General features: G+C 40.6%; 1 protein-coding gene across 1 annotated transcript in view; it reads right to left on the bottom strand.

Annotated features, from left to right (window-relative positions):
• Positions 1-18,951, bottom strand: part of LOC121277837 (serine/threonine-protein phosphatase PP1-beta catalytic subunit) — a 118,404-nt gene that overhangs the window by 22,620 nt on the left and 76,833 nt on the right. Inside the window, exons 3-4 of the mRNA XM_041187517.1 lie at positions 16,240-16,470; positions 6,732-6,836 (exon numbers count right to left, since the gene is read on the bottom strand). Of these exons, the coding sequence (XP_041043451.1) occupies positions 6,732-6,836; positions 16,240-16,470 (336 nt within the window). The remainder of the gene's footprint in view (positions 1-6,731; positions 6,837-16,239; positions 16,471-18,951) is intronic.

Below are 18,951 nucleotides of genomic sequence, written 5' to 3'. Positions count from 1 at the left end.
CCTTAACACGCCCCAGGTGTGAAATTCCCTGCAACATGTCAGGGCTGGTCTGCAGTGCAGCCGAAATAGGAACTTCCCAGAAAAGTGATCAGCTTACAGTACCAGACATAAGGTGGTAGCTATTTTTGGTCAGTGTCTTTTCTTGTATTTAAAAAGAAACAGGTCCTCATTCAACAGTTCAATACGTCTTTGATTAGCTGGTGAAATTATAGTTAGATATCACCCAGTCACAATTTTCCATCGTCGTGACAGGATGTGGGTGTCGCTGGCTAGACCGTCCCTAACCGCACTTGAGGTGGTGGTGGTGGTGTAGCCACCTTTTTGAACCACTGCAGTCCATGTGGTGTTGGTAAACCCACAGTGCTGTTAAGGAGGGAGTTCCAGGATTTTGACCCAACGGCAATGAAGGAATGACGTAGTTCCAAGACAGGATGGTGTGGGCTTGGAGGGAAATTTACAGATGGTGATGCTCCCATGCATCTTCTAGGTGGTAGAGGTTATGGGTTTGGAAGGTGCTAGTGAAGGAGCCTTGGTGAGTTAATCAAGAGTGGCATTTGTGCAACAGTTAGAGATGACTTTGGTTCAGGAGATCAGGATGTAGAATCAGTTTGGATGGGAATGAGGAATATTAGGGGAAAGGAGTCACTAGTGGGAGTGGTTTACAGGTCCTGTTACAGTAACCACAATGTAGGACAAAGTATACAAGAAGAAATATTGGGTGCTTGTGATAAAGGGATGGCAATAATCATGGGTGACTTTAATTTACATAGAAACTGGAAAAATCAGATTGGGAGTAGTAGCTTGGATGAGGAGTTCATAGAATGCTATCAAGATAGTTTCTTAGAGCAGAATGTTCTGGAACCAACCAGAGAGCAGGTTATATTAGATTTGGTATTGTGTAATGTGACAAGATTAATTAATGACCTCAGAGTGAAGGCATCCATAAGTAGCAGTGACCACAATATGATTGAATGTTACATCCAGTTTCAAAGGGAGAAGATAGGGTCTCAGACAAGTATTTTAAACTTAAATAAGAGCAACTGTGCAGAAATGAAAGCTGAGCTAGCTGAAGTGAATGGAATACTAGTCTAGGGGATAGATCAATAGGGAAGCAGTGGCAGATATTTAAGGGGATATTTCAGAATACTCAGGATAAATATTAACCACTATAAAGAAAAATTCTAAGGGGAGGACCCACCCTCTGTGGTTAACTAAAGTAGTTAGGGAAAGCATCAAACTTAAGAAGAAAGCATATAACTGCGCAAAGATGATTGGCAGGTCAGATGATTGGTTAGAATATAAAGAATGGCAGAGAATGACTAAAAGGTTAATCAGGAGAAGGAAAGTAGAGTATGAGAGGAAGGTAGCGAGAAATGCAAAAACAGATACCAAGAGTTTCTACAAGTATTTAAACAGGAAAAAATGTAAAGTGAGTGTTGGTCCTCTAGAGTGTGAGAATGGGGAGTTAATAGTAGATAATAAGGAAATGGAAGACGAAATAAACAAATATTTTGCTTCTGTCTTCACTAAAGAGGATACAAAAAGCATTCCAGTAATAGCTGTAAATTAGGAGGTGTAGGGGAGAGGGGAACTTGGTGAAATTACAATCACTAGGCAAGCAATACTAAGCAAACCGATGGAGCTGCGGGCTGATAAGTCTCCGGGTCCAGGTGGACTTCATCCTAGGGCCTTAAAAGAGGTGGCTAACTAGGTCGTGTTGTTGTTAATTTTCCAAAATTCAGTAGATTCTGGAAATACTCCATCAGACTGGAAAGTAGCAAATTGTCATTAAGAGATTGTCTATAATGTTATTGGAAATGATTTTTAAACTGGAATTGTTGCTGACAGAGTGTGTGTGTGTCTTAATTGGATTGAAGCCAGCTAGTCTGGGTGATTTGCTGTACAGTGGTTTGAGATGTTAATTAGATAAATGCAAGTTAGTTAAAAGGTAAAGTGCAATTTGCATTTTTAAATAAACCATTCAAAAGAATGGGTAAAATCTTGCACCTAGCTATAAAATTGGTGGAATGAAAGGATTGTCAGGAGAGGTAAAATTTAAAAACCTAGTAATACAATGGAAAATTTATATTCAAAGGGGAAGCTAGGTATAAACCAAAAGGTGTTTGTGTGTGAGAATCAGAGGCATTTAAGATGTAACCAGCCTGTAAGCCTACAACAGTCTGCACAAAGGAATCACATTTTGAATTTGTATGGTCAAATGTGCTTTGCCTGGTGTCTGTTTACAGTCTATGGGTTATTGTTGCCTTGGTGAAGATTTACCTGGGAGCGACTAATTTGGGGATTGGCTTAAAAGTTATGATAGTAATTGGTAGACGTGTGTGTGTTTAATTTGTTGTAAAATAATAAATGTTTAATTTAGTTTTATATAAAAAAACCTTTTGAGGCTTGGTGGTTTTATTCCTGAATTCAGAGCTGCACCTCAAACATGCCAATTGAAAATATAGGTTATGACAGTTGCTCAAGTTTCCCCTCTGGGATTTAAACAACTTAGCCTTTACCAATTGCTGTGTCATAGCACAAATATTACCCTCGATTCAAAAAGGGAGGCAGGCAAAAAACAGGAAACTATAGGCCAGTTAGCTTGATGTCTGTCATGGGGACGGTGTTAGAGTCAATCATTAAAGAGATTAGAGCTGGGCACTTGGAGAAACTCAAGGTAAATCAGGAAGAGTGAGCATGGTTTTATGAAAAGGAAATCATGTTTAACCAATTTATTCTAGTTTTTTGAAAGAGTAACATGCACTGTGGATAAAGTGGAGCCTGTAGATGTACTGTACTTGGATTTCCAGAAAGCATTTGATAAGGTGCCACATCAAAGGCTATTGTGGAAAATAAAAGCTCATGGTGAAGGGGGTAACATATCAGCCTGGACAGAAGATTTGCTGGCTGGCAGAAAACAGAGTATGCATAAATAGGTACGAAAACAAAAAATGCTAGAAAAACTCAGTAGGTCTGACAGCATCTGTGGAGAGAGAGAGAGACAGAGATAATGTTTTGAGTCCGTATGACTCTTCTTCAGATCTGAAGAGTCAAACAGACTCGAAATGTTATCTCTGTGTCTCTCCACAGGTGCTGTCAGACACGCTGAGTTTTTCCAGCATTTTTTGTTTTAGTTTCAGATTTCCAGCATCCGCAATATTTTGCCTCTTTTATGCATAAATGGGTCTTCGTCTGATTGACTGAATATGACGAGTGGAGTCCTGCAGAGGTCTGTGCCAGGGCCTCAGCATTTTATAATTTATTTCAATGACTTAGATGAGAGGAGCGAAGGGATGGTAGCTAAATTTGCAGACAAGACAAATATAGGTAGGAAAGTATGTTGTGAAGGGGACATGAGGAGTTTGCTGATGGATACAGATAGGTTGAGTGAGTGGACAAAAATATGGCAGTTGGAGTATAATGTGGGAAAACGTGTAGTTGTTCACTTTGACAGGAAGAGTAAAAAGACAGAGTATTACTTAAGTGGAGAACGACTGCAGAATTCCGAGGTGCAGAGGGATCTAGGTGTTCTCATGCACGAGACACAAAAAGTTATATGCTGGTGCAACGTGTAATCAAGGCGGCTAATGGAATGTTATCCTTTATGAGAGGAATTGAACATAAAAGGATGTTATGCTTCAGTTGTATGGAGCATTAGTGAGACCACATCTCCAATACTATGTTCAATTTTGGTCTCCTTACTTAAGGATGGAAGGAAATGAGTTGGGAGCGGTTTGGAGGAGGTTTGCTGGATTGATACCTGGAATGAGTGGGTTGTCTTATGAGGAAAGGTTGGACAGACTGGGCTTGTTTCCACTGGATTTTCGAAGAGTGAGGGGTGACTTGATTGAAGTACATAAGATCCTGAATGGTCTTGACAAGGTGAAAGTAGAAAGAATGTTTCCTTTTGTGGGTGAGTCCAGAACTAGGGGACATAGTTTTAAAATTAAAGGTTGCTCTTTTAGAACAGAGAGGAGAAATTCTCTCAGAGGGTTGTGCGACTTTGGAACATTCTGTCTCAGAAGATGGAGGCGGCGGGTCTTTTTTTAAAAATTCATTTATTGGCTAGGCCAGCTTTTATTGCCCATCCCTAATTGCCCTCGACAAGGTGGTGGTGGTGAGGTGCCTTCTTGAACCACTGCATTCCCTGTGGTGTAAGTACACCCACAGTGCCATTAGGGAGAGAGTTCCAGGATTTTGACCCAGGACAGAGATGAGGAGAAATTCTCTGAGAGTTGTTCAACTTTGGAACACACTGCCTCAGAAGACGGGGGAGGCAGGGTCAGGTCATTGAATATTTTTAAAGGCGGAAGTAGATAGATTCTGGTTAGGCAAGGGAATTAAAGGTTATTGGGGGTAGATGGGAACATGGAACTCAAAATACAAACAAATCAACCATGATCTTATTGAATGGTTGAGGAGGTTCGAAGGGCCATTCAGCCTACTTCTGCTCCTATTTCGTATATTGGAGATGGTCAGGAGCTGAACGGCCCTGATGGAACCCGAACTGAGCATCAGCGGGGTTATTGTTGAGTAAGCGCCGCTTGATGGCACCGTCAATGACACCTTCCATCACTCTACTTATGATTGCATGTAGGCTGATTGCAGGGGGTGGTGGTGGTGTGTGTGTGTGTGTGTGTGTGTGTAATTGGCCAGGTTGGATTTGTCCTGCTTTTTGCAGACAGGACATAATCTGAGAAATTTTCCACGCTGTCAGGTAGATGCCAGTGTTGTAGCTGTGCTGGAACACCTTGGTTAGCGTGTGACCAGTTCTGGAGAACAAGTCTTTCAGTACTATTGCCAGAATGCTGTCAGGCCCAAAGCCTTTGCAGTATCCAGTGCCTTAAGGTTTTTCTTGGGGTGCTGTAGGTGGTAACCAGAAATAAATTTCCTTGCCCTTGTTGACCTGATACCACAAGACTTCATGGAGTCCAAAGTCGATGTTGAGGGCTCCCAGGGAAATTCCTTCCTGACTGTACATCACCTTGCCACCACCTCTGATGGGTCTGTCCTGCCGGTGGGACGGCGATGGTGAGGTCTAGGACATTGTAAGGTATAATTCCATGACTCTGTCAGGCTGTTGCTTGACTAGTCTGTGAGACAGCTCTCCCAATTTTGGCACAAGGCCCCAGATGTTAAGTAAGGAGGACTTTGCAGGGTCAACAAGGCTGGCTCTGCCATTTTAGCTTCCAGTGCCGAGGTTGATGCCAGATGGTCTGTCTGATTTCATTCCTTTTAGACTTTGTAGTTATTTGATACAACTCAGTAGCTTGCTAGGCCACTTCGGAGGGCATATAAGAATCTACCAAATTGCTGTGCGTCTGGAGTCACATGTAGGCCAGACCAGGTAAGGATGGTTGCTTTCTATCCCTAAATTAATGAACTAGATGGGTTTTTCTGACAGTCGACAATAGTTTCATGTCACCGTTCCTGAGACCAGCTTTTAATTTCAGATTGAATTGGTTGAATTTAAATTCCACCAGCTGCTGTGATGGCATTCAGTCCGGATTGCTAGTCTAGTGACTTTACCACCGCGCCGTCGTTTCCTCCTAAATTCTCATTTGTATTAGCAACCTAACATTATCCCCAAATTTGCTGGGGATTATTGAGCCCTGTATGTTGGCTGCACCAAAAACTGGTTCAAAGCAAACAGAAATGATCAAATGTTTAATTCACTATCTTTTGTTCATACCATCTGGTAAATTGTACAAAAACAAAATTCCAGAGAGTTGTCAGTACAATCACCAATGTTATCATATTTTGACCAATAAACTTTTTACCTGCTTTTGCCTACCATTCTTCACTCTGACCTTTGGATTTTGCTGTGTTGTGACCGTCTATTTACCACTGTTATACAGGTCATCTGCTGTGTGTGGCTGTTTGCACGTGCAGGATTTAAAACTGCTCAACTGTTTGAGTAAAACATGCTCAATATCTGCAAGTTTAAGCAACCTCTCTGTTCCAGTTTGCTGACCATTTTATTCCTGTATAGATTAACCTACTTCTATGACTCCATCTGGACAAAACAAGCTGCACACCGAGGAAATGGTAGTTAAGTAAATAAAATCCTCCAGTGACAGTTTAAAAGGCTGCTTAACTTACAGATTGACTGTAACTATGTGCCTATTTGGATCAGTTCTAATTATAATGAATGCTACTGCAATTTATTCAGTAATATCAAGATCTCAAACTCCCCCTCAGGACTTGGAAATAATTCATTTTTAAAATATTAATGGAACTTTCAGTTCTTCAAATGTTTGAGATGTGCTAATGTTCAACAAATTTTGAAATGTTATAACCTAGTTGGAAATCAATTGGAGAAAGTCTAAAGTTAATAGGTTTTTATAACTCCTGAGAATGTTATATTTTTAAAAGCTAAACATAATCCACATCACATATTTACCATTTGAATTATATATTCAGAATAATCTGCTACATATGGGCGTTCAATATACAACAGCAAGCATCCCAAAAGCTATGGACTGACTTGCCTTTGCTTGTCTGATACATTTAAATTCCTAAAGAATTAGCTCCCAGTCCCAGCAACATAATTACACAATTGAAATCATCAAATCTTCCACCAACTCACGTGTTTTTATCTTCAATACCACAGATGATTTTCCAACATACGAGGTTAAAATGATTTGAAATGATCACAGTTCAAATTTCAGCCTTGCCTCAGGGTGAACTAATTAAAAAGCTGTGGCAAAGCATCAATGACAGAAACTTACCTCCATGACAACAGAAAATTTTCTCATCCACAATGGCTGCAATAGGCAGACAGTTGAAGCAGTCTGTGAACGTCTTCCAGAGTTTGATATTAAAACGTCTCTTGCCTATGCAAATATTTAAAAAAAAAGTTTAGGGGGATCAAATCTTAACTTAAACTGTCATACAGTTATTAATCTACCCACCCCATCACCCTGCTCCAGCCCTGTGAGGAAGTATCATAATTTGACAGCCTGGCTGAGATTAGGAACTCATTGCCACAAACTCACATTTGACATGGTGTGGAAAAGTAGATGGTCAATGTGTTTCATATTGTCAATTATCTACGAGGATGTACACAATCCAAGCCCAGGAAATTGGCCAGTATGTTCAACTACAGTAAATTTCCAATGAATCGTATCCCAGAGGATCAGTCCACAAATTCTTGTTAAGCAGAGCTCCATGATTGCTGAGGAGGCCCCATTCCCACATGAATGCATCTCCATGTAACCCGAAATGCCTACAAATGCAGTGTATCAAAAACAACAGATTCAAATGCTAAATGAAAACACTGAAAAGCAGAGAGAGTGAGAAAAAGTCTTTAAGCAATTTGTTCACATCTTACAACACCTTACCTTGTAAAAGGCTAGAGCTTTGAATTGAAAAATGTCAGGAGTCAGCGCAAGAAAAACTCCATAATCTTTTTCTGCTTCATGTGCTGAATTTGGACGTGCACAAAACAGTATACCATGACATCAAAGCAATGAACATGTTTTCGGTGTTTCAGTGTCCACGTTCCACTTCACGCCACGATTTTCCACTTGCTGTATCAACTTCACCTTTTCTCCAATCACCAACACTTATAACTTTCTCACAGATTTAGTCATACTAGCAGGTTTTGCATGTCCTTTCACAGGAAGATCTCAATGTCAAATGATGGCCTGCCCACCACTCCATGATTTTGTACTTTTGTGTGACCTAACTCCATCAATTGGTTGGCGTGGCCATATGACAAATTTAGACAACTTTAGCTAATCCAGTGCAGAATTTCAGTTTATCACAGGCACTGTTCTATGGGATTTGTTATTCTGCCATTGGGAATGGTTGACGACTTCAACGTAGCTGGAATTCTGTGTCACCCGAATATGATTTATCATGATTTTACTGTATTCAAATACTTAGCATCAACAACTGTTGCATCTTCTCTTCCATGGTGATGTCCCTAAAACTAATCACTTGATGTGCCTTTTTTAGTGTTAATCTCTGCTGTAACTGGGCTTGGAACTAACAGAAAATTCAAGTATACTGCAAAGTATATAATAAGTATATTTGGTTCACGGTCTGAAACGTGAACTCTGAGCCCCCAGATCCTGCAATACTTTCCAATACTCTGTACATAATCTGTGCCCCTTGATGCTGGATTGAAAGACCCTTTTGTTCTTTCATAACAGCATGTATTACTAATATAATGACTTCTATACATTCAGTGGGAAACAAGTACAGTCTTAATCAGAATATGCGAATGCTGCAGTAAAATTATGAAATCAGTTACTGTGGTTTGTGTTAGGGGTTTTCACTTTAGTGTAATATTAAAGATGGAAAGGAGTTGGGCCTAGTGAACCGTAATAACTTTCAAGATTAGCGGCAACTTGAGAAATTTTGTTATGGCCTGCTTATTTTTTTTTGTGAATAGTGTTCATGCAAATACCAAAAAAATTCTATTACAACAACAAATTTCCACAAGGCCAGTGTCAAGGGGAAAAAAAATTCTCACTTGGTGAAGAACGAGTTTGGTAAGAAAACTAGGGAAGTCATATATTACTTGGAAAATAACTGAAATAAGGTAGAGGAACAAAAGGATCTGGGAATACATCACCAAAAGCGGCAATGCAGGTTAATAAAGCCATAAAAAAGCAAACAAAGCACCAGGGTTTATTGCTAGAGGGATTGAATTGAAAAGGAGCAAAGTTATGTTTAATATGCTGTACTAAATCTTGGTTAGACTACATTTGGAATATGTGCACGATTCTATTCAGCATATTTAAGAGGGATAGAGGCACTGGAGAGAGTGCAAAAAGTAACAAGGATGATACCAGGACAGAAGTTATTCCTATCAGGAAAGGATGAACATGCTGAGAGAAGGCTGCAAGGTAATCTAAAAGAGGTCTTTAAATTATGAAAGGTTTTGCTGGAGTGGATACACAAAATTATACCAACAACAAATTGTATTTACATAATGCCTTAATGTGATGAGACATGCCAAGACACTTCACAGAGGCATTACAAAACAAAATATGACACTGAGCCATGTAGAATCTATTAAGGCAGGTGACCAAAAGCTTGGTTAAGTGGTAGGTTTTAAGGAGTATTTTAAAGGAAGCAAGGTAGAGGGGGAATTCCGTAGATTGAGGCCTGGGCTACATAAAGGACAACCACCAATGGTGGAGCGGTTAAAATTGGGGGTGCTCAAGAGCATGGAATTAAAAGGAGCACAGATGCATCGGAGGCTGGAAGAGCTGGAGATAATTACAGAGATAGGGGATGGCCAAGCCATGGAGGCATTTGAAAATAAGGATAAGAATTTTAAAATCAAGACACTGCTTGACTGAGAGCCAGTGAAGGTCAGCAAACACTGAGGTGATGGTGAATGGCACTTGGTGAGATTTAGGACACGGGCAGTAGAGTTTTGGATGATGTTAAGTCTTAAAAGGGTAGTATATGGGAGGCTGGCAAGGCATTTGGTGCTCTTCCCCAATTGCCCTTGAGGAGCTGGGCGAGAGCTGCCTTCTATCTAGTGTAGGACTCTCAGGGTATCTCCCTCCTGGCTGTATACCACAGTGCCTTCACTTCTGGTGTATGGTGATGGCATGATTGAGTATGACCAAGTCAGGCAGCTTTCCCAATTTTGGCACAAGATGTAAGGAGGATTTTGTAGGCTGGGCTGGGCAGGGTATGCCATTGTTATTTCTAGTGTCTAGGTGGATGGCAGGTGGCACATCTGGTTTAATCTTTTATGGCTTCTCTGTAGTGGTTTTGTATGGCTGAGTGACTTGCTAGGCCACTTCAGAAAGCATCTAGAAGTCACATGTAGGTCAAACTGAGCATGGACAGCAGATTTCCTTCCCCATAGACATTAGTAAACCAGGTGGAATTTTAACTACAATCCAATAGTTTCATGGTGACCATTAGTGAGGTTAGCTTTTTTTAAATTCCAGATTTATAATTAATTGAATGTAAATTCCACCAGTGGTGGGAAATTAACTTGTGTCCTCAACTTATTATTCAGGATCTCGAAATTCCTAGTCCAGTAATATTACCACAATGCCACTGCCCAACTATGGCTTCCCAATATTTAATTAAAGGAAATTTCTGCTCTTCAGTACTGATAAGTAGTCTGACAATTTAAGAGACAGCAGAGAGGGCAAGAGAGTTAGCGCTTGGTGTCTGAGCATTCATGTGGAAATGGCTGCGTTTTCAGAAGATGTCGCCAAGGGGCAGCATGTAGATGAGAAATAGGAGGGGGGTCAACGAACAATCCTTAGGGGAAACTACAGATGAATGAGTGGCAATGGGAAGATGTGGCATTGGTGGCAATTCTCTGCCTAGGATTAGGTAGATGAGAATGGAACCAGACCAGTGCAACTGGAGACAGTGGAGAAGGATGGTGTGATCAGCTGTGTCAAAGGCTGCGGACAAGTCAAGAAGGACAAGGAGGGATAGCTTTTCTCTTGTCACAGTCACATAAGATGCCATTTGTGACTTGGATATGAGTCATCTTGTCACCTTGAGGCCATCAATGTTAGATAGTTAACAACAAATCAATCACAGAATTCAGAAGAAACTTCTTTGCCCACAGGGTTGCGAGAACGTGAACTCACTACCAAAAATTAGCTGAGGCAATGTATTTAAGGGAAGGCTAGATAAACAGGTGGTAGAGAAGGGAATAGAGGGTTATGCTGAGAATTAGATGAAGAGGTTCGAGTGAGCATAAATACCAATGTGGACTGGTTCAGCTGAATGGCCTGTTTCTCTGCTGGTAAAGTCTATGTAACTCAAAGTAATTCATAAGGGATAGCCAGGCAAATTGCATTTGATTGTGATTGAGTTCTTTGTTGAAGTAACATGTTATACAGATGGGTTTTCAAAATACATCTAATCAAGTGCCACATGACAGACATTTCAGAAAACAGAAGCATGTGGGATGAAAGGGAAAGTGGCTCAAATCTGGCTGAGGGACAGTAGAGATGAATGGATGTTTTTGACTGGAGAGAATTATGCTGTGGAATCCCTCAAGCAGTCAGTATTAGGATCATTGTTTTTTTCTTTATATATAAAAACAACTAAACTTTGTTATACAGAGCATAATTCCAACCTTTGCAGATGATGCAAAACTTGGCAATGTAGGGAACAGCAAAACAGGACAGTAGGACAGACATACTCCCTGTTTAAAGCGTGTTTTTGTCTTAGTGCGGTTTGTAAATTAGGGGCATCTGCCGAATATTACTGCTTCCATTCTAATTTTAGCGCAGTTACTTCTCATGATCACATTTTTAAAAAAAGCAAAAGTGCCACTTCCCTCCCCAGATTCTCCCCACTCTGTGCTTCCCCAACCCTCCCAACTCGCTGCCCCTATCCCAACCCTCCCGCTCCCTACTTCCCAGTCCTGAACCCTCGTTGCTTCCTGGTCACCACCATTGTGAGCAAGGGCTCAGGGGAAGGGCTGAATGATGGAGTGGCAAGGGGGAGGGTCGGGGCAGGGAAGCAACACGCAGGACAGTCAGGGAGTTGACGAGCAGGGGGGGCAGGAAGCAGCAAGTGGCGAGCAGGAGGCAAATAGAAAGAGTTAGTAAGTGACAGTTAGCAAGAGCATTTTTCGACTAGTTAGGTTTAAGGCAGCCAATGGATTTTTAGTGTAAAAATTACAGGTCAGGAATGTAACCCACCCTTATTACATGTTTTCTGATGGGGAAGTGATTTTGGTTTGGCATGATATTTTTTAGAAACACATTAAGAGTGCTAAACAACAGATAGCTGTAGTAAGATGATGTAGAAAAGACTAGTGAAATGGGCAGCCACATGGCAGATGCAAATTAAATGAGGACAAGTGTGAAGTGATGCACTTTGGTACAATTGTGAACACTGCACTTGAAGAAGGGTGTCAAGGCCCTGCACAGGGTACAAAGAAAGCCTACCAGGGATTTCAGTTATGTGGGGAGATTGGAGAAGCTGGGGTTGTTTTCCTTAGAGCAAAGGTTAAAGGGAAACCACTAGAGATATTCAATGTTGAGAGATTATGATTATTTCTCTCTACTCTATTTCTTCCAGCAAGCGGGTCACTAACCACAGGTCACAGCTTTAAAATAAAAACTTAAAAGTGAGGAGAAATGTCTTCACACACAAAAGGGTTAGGACCTGGAACACCACCCAAAAGTGTGATGGAATGAGGTTAAATAAGAACTTACAAAAGGCAAATAACCATGTTTTGGTTACATGGTTATTTAAGTACATCTTTGGTTATCTCCTCCTATAACTGCTTGCTTGTCCCAACAACCACTGCACCCCACCTTCCCCCCACCCCCAAACCAGCTTATATTTCACCCCTTTCCTATTTTTACTTCATTCTGTTGAAGGGTCATGAGGACTTGAAACGTCAACTGTGTCTCCGCCGATGCTGCCGGACCTGCTGAGTTTTTCCAGGTATTTCTGTTTTTGTTTTGGATTTCCAGCATCTGCAGTTTTTTGTTTTTAAATAACCATGTATTCAAAGGGGACTGATTTGCTGTGTTACAGGGGAAAAAGCCAGGTTGTGGAACTAAATTGGACAGCCCCTTCATAGAACCACCATCGGCTTCCTTCTGTGCTGTAAGATTCTATGTTCCTTCTTTCTAATAGCTTCGCTGAAAAATGTTACCCTGCTGAGCCTGGATTCCTTTGTCTTTCTGGACTGGTCTTCAGCTGCGTCAAGTTATGAGATAACCTCTTGTAGCCTACAATCCATCACTGAGCTGTTGGAGAGGAACTTCAAAGGGTGTTTGTTTTTTTGTTAAAGTCCACTGACCCTCAGAATATTGAAGTGACTGAGTGAAACGAAGTGTGTGTGTTTTTTTTTGTCTACTAATATTGGCACTCTAAGTGGTAGCACAATCTCAAAAAAAAACATGATCCGGTAGTCTTCACTTTCAAAACCTACAAGGCTAACATTAATACCACCTGCCTGCCAAATTTATATGCTGTTGAATTGGACATATAATCAAACAAATCTAACCTTGGAAAAGCAATTTTTTTTCAAGTATCCTTCAGGTCAAAAGAAGCATAGGATACCCATCTTGAGAGGTTAATTTATATTGCTTGCATCTAGTCATGGATATAATGATCAATTACCCCCCACAATTGTGCAAGTCCATCCTCTCCAATACCTGCCTGATGAGTTAATTATTGGCATTGAGCAGAATCTTGTCCTTTTCTGCTGGAAGGCGTGGGGCTAAAGTTGCAAGGAGCAAGCCATCCCTAGGCACTCATAATACATCCCTCAGCAGCTGACTCCACAGCATCATCAACAGAGACCTGGGTGCCAGCCATCCAGCTCTCTCCCCATGACATTCTCCGTCACTGACATCAGAGAGCAATGCAGAATATCAGAGCTCATAAATAGATGGATCAAGGTCTTAATATGGCAATCTAATGTGCGTGAAATGAGCACAGCCCTTCACAAACTAGCTTATCAAGGATTAGCATTCATCCATGCCATCAGTTCAAAGAAAACTCAACTGCTTCACTAAACAAAAACTAGTTTCTTCTTTTAAATAAAAAATAAATCTTAGCTCTGAAAGGAATCTCTAAATTCAAGAATACCACCAACTACCACATTCAGCACTTCAGGGCAGAAGGAGGGCTGGGGAGGTTCACATATCAGTGTGTGCGGCCAAAATCAACTCAAAGCAAGTTCCCAATGCACTCCTTCCAAAGAATTCTTGAGAATGATTATTCATTGCAGTATCGCATGGGCAGAATCACTTCACAGCAGCACTCAGTTAGGAGTGGCACTGAGGAAAGGGGGAATAAGTGACAATGAAGTGAGGGGAAAGGATGGATAATATTGAAGGGGAAGGCAAAAAAGAGGAAGGGACAGTGCTTCAAAGAGTGGGAGGAAGAACAACATCGGGGCCTGCTGGGTGATTTGTGATAGGAGAGTGGCAGTTTGAAATAGCAGACCAGTGAAAAGATAATAATGAGGTGGTAAAAAAAGAGTACCGGCTGACTGGATTGGAGAAGAGCGCCAAATGCCATAGAGTAGCTGGCAGCAGTGAAAATAACCAGGTAATGCCAAAGAACAGCAGAATGAACTGAGGGAGTTGGAATGAGAATTTCCTCAAGTGAAGGGGCAGGAAATTAGGTAATTTGCAGCATCATTGTTAACTACATCTGCAAGGAGTCACCTATCTCTGAACCAGAGAAGGGGGTGCGGGAAGAGAGGCTGTGGTTTGGACATGAGACAGTCTGTTCAAATAACCTAGCTGATCAGGTGAACATGCAAATATCACATTTTAAATCTTAAAACCAAATTCAGTTGTAAAGGGTAAAATTGCTCAAAAATAACCATAATATTTTATATTAGTGTTAAAAATTCAAACTTTTCCGCTAGCGCAAGTCTTGGATTTCCCCTCAGGTTTTTGTTTCAGGTTTTTAAGTGGAGTGTTAGATATGTGCACAGCTGGAGTTACATCCTATGTATGAACAAAGTTGACTGGCAGGAAAAAACCAGCTGGTTCATTAAGACTTCCTCACACCAGGATGGCTAACTATTTAAGCTCATCTCAGGCTTCTAATCTAAAACATTCACCACTTTTCTGTTTCCAATTATTCTGCAATGTTGACAGGTGTTTAAGTAAATTTTCAGATTTGAGAGAGAGGTTCATGTTCTCCATTGCACTATAATTATAGAGATTTCTTATGACTGTTTAAAATTTCTCCATAAATATGCAGATGGAGAGTTCTGGGGTGAGGAAGAGGTTGTAGGATTGGAAGAGGTTACAGCACACAGTAGGGCCAAGGCCCACATATCCGTCCTTGGCTTGCTGCAATGTTCCAGTGAAGCTCAACGCAAACTGGAGGAACAATACCTCATCTTCTGACTAGGCACTTTACAGCCTTCCGGACTGAACATTGAGTTCAACAATTTTAGATCATGAACTCTCTCCTCCATCCCCACCCCTTTCTGATTTTCCCCCTCCTTTTTCCAATAATTTATATAGATTTTTCTTTTCCCACCTATTTCCATTATTTTTAAATGTATTTCCATCCATTGTTGTATCTCTACCTTTTAGCCTTTTTTGATTCCTTCACCCCACCCCCACTAGGGCTATCTGTATCTTGCTTGTCCTGCTTTCTACCTTTAATTAGCACATTCCTTTAGATAATATCACCATCTTCAACACCTCTTTGTCCTTTTGTCTGTGACATCTTTTGGTTATCTCCACCTATCACTGGCCCTCTATCCAGCTCTTCTTGTCCCACCCCCCCCACCCCTTAAACCAGTTTATATTTCACCCCTTTTCTATTTTTCCTTAGTTCTGTTGAAGAGTCATGCAGACTCGAAACGTTAACTGTGCTTCTCTCCACAGATGCTGCCAGACCTGCTGAGTTTTTCCAGGTATTTTTGTTTTTGTGTAGGGACAAGGCTAAGCAGGGGTTTACAGAATGGTTACGGAAGAGAAGGAAGCCATTCGGCCCATCTGTGTTTGCACCAGTTCTTTGTAAGAGGTACTCTCAGCTAGTTCCACTTCCCCGCCCTTTCCTCATAGCTGTGTAAACCTTTCCTCTTCAGATAATTATCCAATTCACTGTTGAAAGCCACGACTGAATCTGCCTCCACCACTCTCTCAGCCAGTGCATTCCAGGTCCTAATCACTCGATGCATAAGAAAGTTTTTATCAGGAGGAAAATTTTAAATTTGAGGAATTAATAAATGTCAATGAGGACAGTATGATGGGCGAGTGAAGCCATCCTGGCTCGCAACAAAACTTGCAACAGGAGTATAGTTCAAACGCACACAGGCATATACCCAGTGGGTCTCAAGTCTAACATCTTAACCACCTAGGCATTCTAATGTATGTTGGCAGCTCCTTAAGTTACCAGGTGCCCCAAATATGGGAACACAATAAATACAGTTTATACCTTTAACATACAGTAAATTATGACTTAGATAAGCTGTCCAAGTTTATTGCTGTTTACATCTGATGCAGTCAAATAAGCAGAATGCACAGTATTTCAAAAAAGTACATTTTTTGAGAAAAACAAAATTAATTTATTTTCACATAGGAACACTGCAATCATTTCACTATTTTATTTTAAGCTATTCCCCGAGCCAGACATGGTGTCTGCCTGTTAAAGCCACAGATTGCATTACACAACTCTAGATACGAACACTAATTTGCTTTAATTTGGCTACTTGCCCATTGAAAATGTCATACAAGATGGCAATACCACTTTTCAACAAATTAAACAGTGAAGAAACAATAACTGGGTACTCACACTCATCGTAGAAGCCATAGATGCGATTGATACTGGCGCACTCATGATTTCCCCGCAATAGGAAGAAGTTTTCTGGGTATTTGATCTTATACGCTAGGAGGAGGCAAATGGTCTCCAGAGACTGCTTTCCTCGATCTACGTAATCTCCCAAGAACAAGTAATTTGCCTCAGGGGGAAATCCTCCATATTCAAACAACCTCAGAAGATCTGTGTACTGTCCATGAATGTCACCTAAAATAATGGAATTAGTTAAAAATTGTAATGACTTCCACAATATTTGTGCAAAGTTCTTTCTAAACCATTTTATCCATATGGAGTACATCTTCCAATCTTCTAAATTGCATCACATCCATTGAAGCAATTTGGTTCAATTTTGTCATATTTGAGAAAAATGGGCTACAAGCTCAGCTGCAAGAGAGCGATAATCAACAAAACAGTTTAAGAGAATAGCATTTCTAGATTAAAACTTGGAGAGTCTTTTAACAGGATTAGAAAAAAATCCTGGTAGGAATGCTGACATCGTGTTCCAAATACTGGATCACAGCTATTAGTGCCAAGTGAACTATTCCTTTCTTTCCAGTTCTGCAAAACACACAAATAACAAGTCTCCTGCACAGCCAATAAATAAGATGATAAAGAGAAAGTCACACAAAACCGTTCAAAGAAAATTCATCATCTCTTTGTGAAGGGTCAGTCATTACTTTTCAAATTTTTGAGGAGAACTGACATGGTGGATAGAGGATTGTCTATAGATACAGAAGGCATTTGATAAGATTGTGCGGAAGAGATCTGTAGCAAAAATGAGATTCCATACAGTTGCAGATAATCTTTTGATATGAATTGCTAATGTTTTGGAGAGAGCATAGAGAGAGTAGGCAAAGGGTTTGTTCTTAGGAACATAGGGCTTAGATGGAGTAGGCCATTCAACTCTTCAAGCCTGCCCCACCATTCAATAAGATCATGGCTGATCTGGTTGTGGTATCAACTCCATTTTGCTGTCTGCCCCTCCACGATCCTTGACTCCCTTTTCTATCAAAAATCTGTCTAACTCTTGTCTTGAATGAATTCAATGATCAAGCCTCCACTACTTTCTTGGGAAGAGAATACCACTTAATAATGAGCCTTTGAGGGAAAAGATTTCTCAGCAGCTTAAACAGCAGACCTCATTCTTAAACTGTACCCCTGGCTCTAATTTCTCCCACAAGTGAAAACATCCTCCTAGTATCTACCCTATCAAATCTCCTTAAGATCTTTTGTGTTTCAATAAGATCACCTCTCATTCTTCTAAACTCCAATGGGTGGGTATAGACCCAACCTGTTCCACCTTTCTTCAGAAGGTAAGCTCGTCATCCCAGGAATGAGTCAATTGAACCTTCTCTGAATTACTTCTAATGCAATTGTATCTTTTTTTCAAATAAGATGACCAAAACTGTACACAATATTCCAGGTGTGGCCTCACCAATGCCCTGTACAGTTGCAGTAAATCTTCCCTACTTTTAAATTCCATTTCCCTTGCAATAAATGGCAACATTTCATTTGCCTTCCTGATCACTTGTACCACCTGCATATTAACTTTTTGTGAATGATTGGCAGGATGCGAAGTGGTATTGCCCAGGTATGTGTACTGGGGCTTATACCATAGATAGTGACATGCATGAAGGAATATAGGTGTATGAAACTAAGTCAGGCGGCACTTAAGTTAAAAGGCATAGTAAAATTGTGTGAATTTAATGAGCAAATTACAAAGGGACATAGACAGACAAAACTACAGCAGACTGAATTCAACATGCGGTGTGAGGTGATCTACTTCAGATCGGAGAAAGTTAAATTGGATTTTCTTGATGGAACCTGTGAAGGAGCAAAGAGATTCAGGTGCCCGTATTAGCAAAAGTTAGTGATCGGGTACAAAAATCGGTCTTTAAATCAAGCAGTTGGAATTTACTTTGGTCAAATCCTCTCTGGAGTATGAGAAACAAAGATTGCTGAAAACATTCAGCAGGTCAGGCAACATGTAAGAAGAAAGAAAGAGTTTGTGTTTCAGGTTGATTGCCTTAGAAGTGGTGCAATGTAGATTCACCAGAAAGGATATTAGGACTTAAAAGGATAAATTGAGGACAGGTTGGACACATTTAGCTTGTATTCCTTGAACTTTAGATGGTTGCAGAGGGATCTAATTGAGGTATTTAAAAGTGATTTGCTACAGCTACAGCGTAGATACAGGGAAACTATTTTCTTTGCTTTGTGGGGGAGTGGCTGGAATTCAGAAAAAGAGATATGAAATTTGGAAGCACTCTTACAATGCGGCCCCCTCAACACCAATACCCACCCCCCTGACTAGCACACCCTCCCCATCCCTCTTCCACCCCAAATCTGGAAGACACTTCCCCAAAAGTCTATGGGGTGCTGAGTCAATTGACATTAAGACATAGATTGAAAGGGCTTTTGTTGGATAAGGGTAACAAGGAATATGGTAAAAGCAGGTAAATGGAGTCAAGGTACAGTACAACCATTATGTAATTGAATAACAGAATAGCTGAATGGCCTAATCTTATTCCTATGTTTTTTTTTGATGATTGCGTGCTTTAACTGAATTTGTACTAGGCAAAGGGGAACTTGGAAATAAAATAGAAGGTTCTAAGATTGGATGGACCTGTCATAACTTAGTGCCATTCTGGATAGACATACAGAAACATTTGCTTACATTGACATGTT

This window comes from Carcharodon carcharias, chromosome 5 (genome assembly GCF_017639515.1).
Source record: "Carcharodon carcharias isolate sCarCar2 chromosome 5, sCarCar2.pri, whole genome shotgun sequence".
Taxonomy (NCBI): Eukaryota; Metazoa; Chordata; class Chondrichthyes; order Lamniformes; family Lamnidae; genus Carcharodon; species Carcharodon carcharias.
The sequence above is the reverse complement of the archived record's forward strand: the minus strand, read 5'-3'. Positions and strand labels throughout refer to the sequence as shown.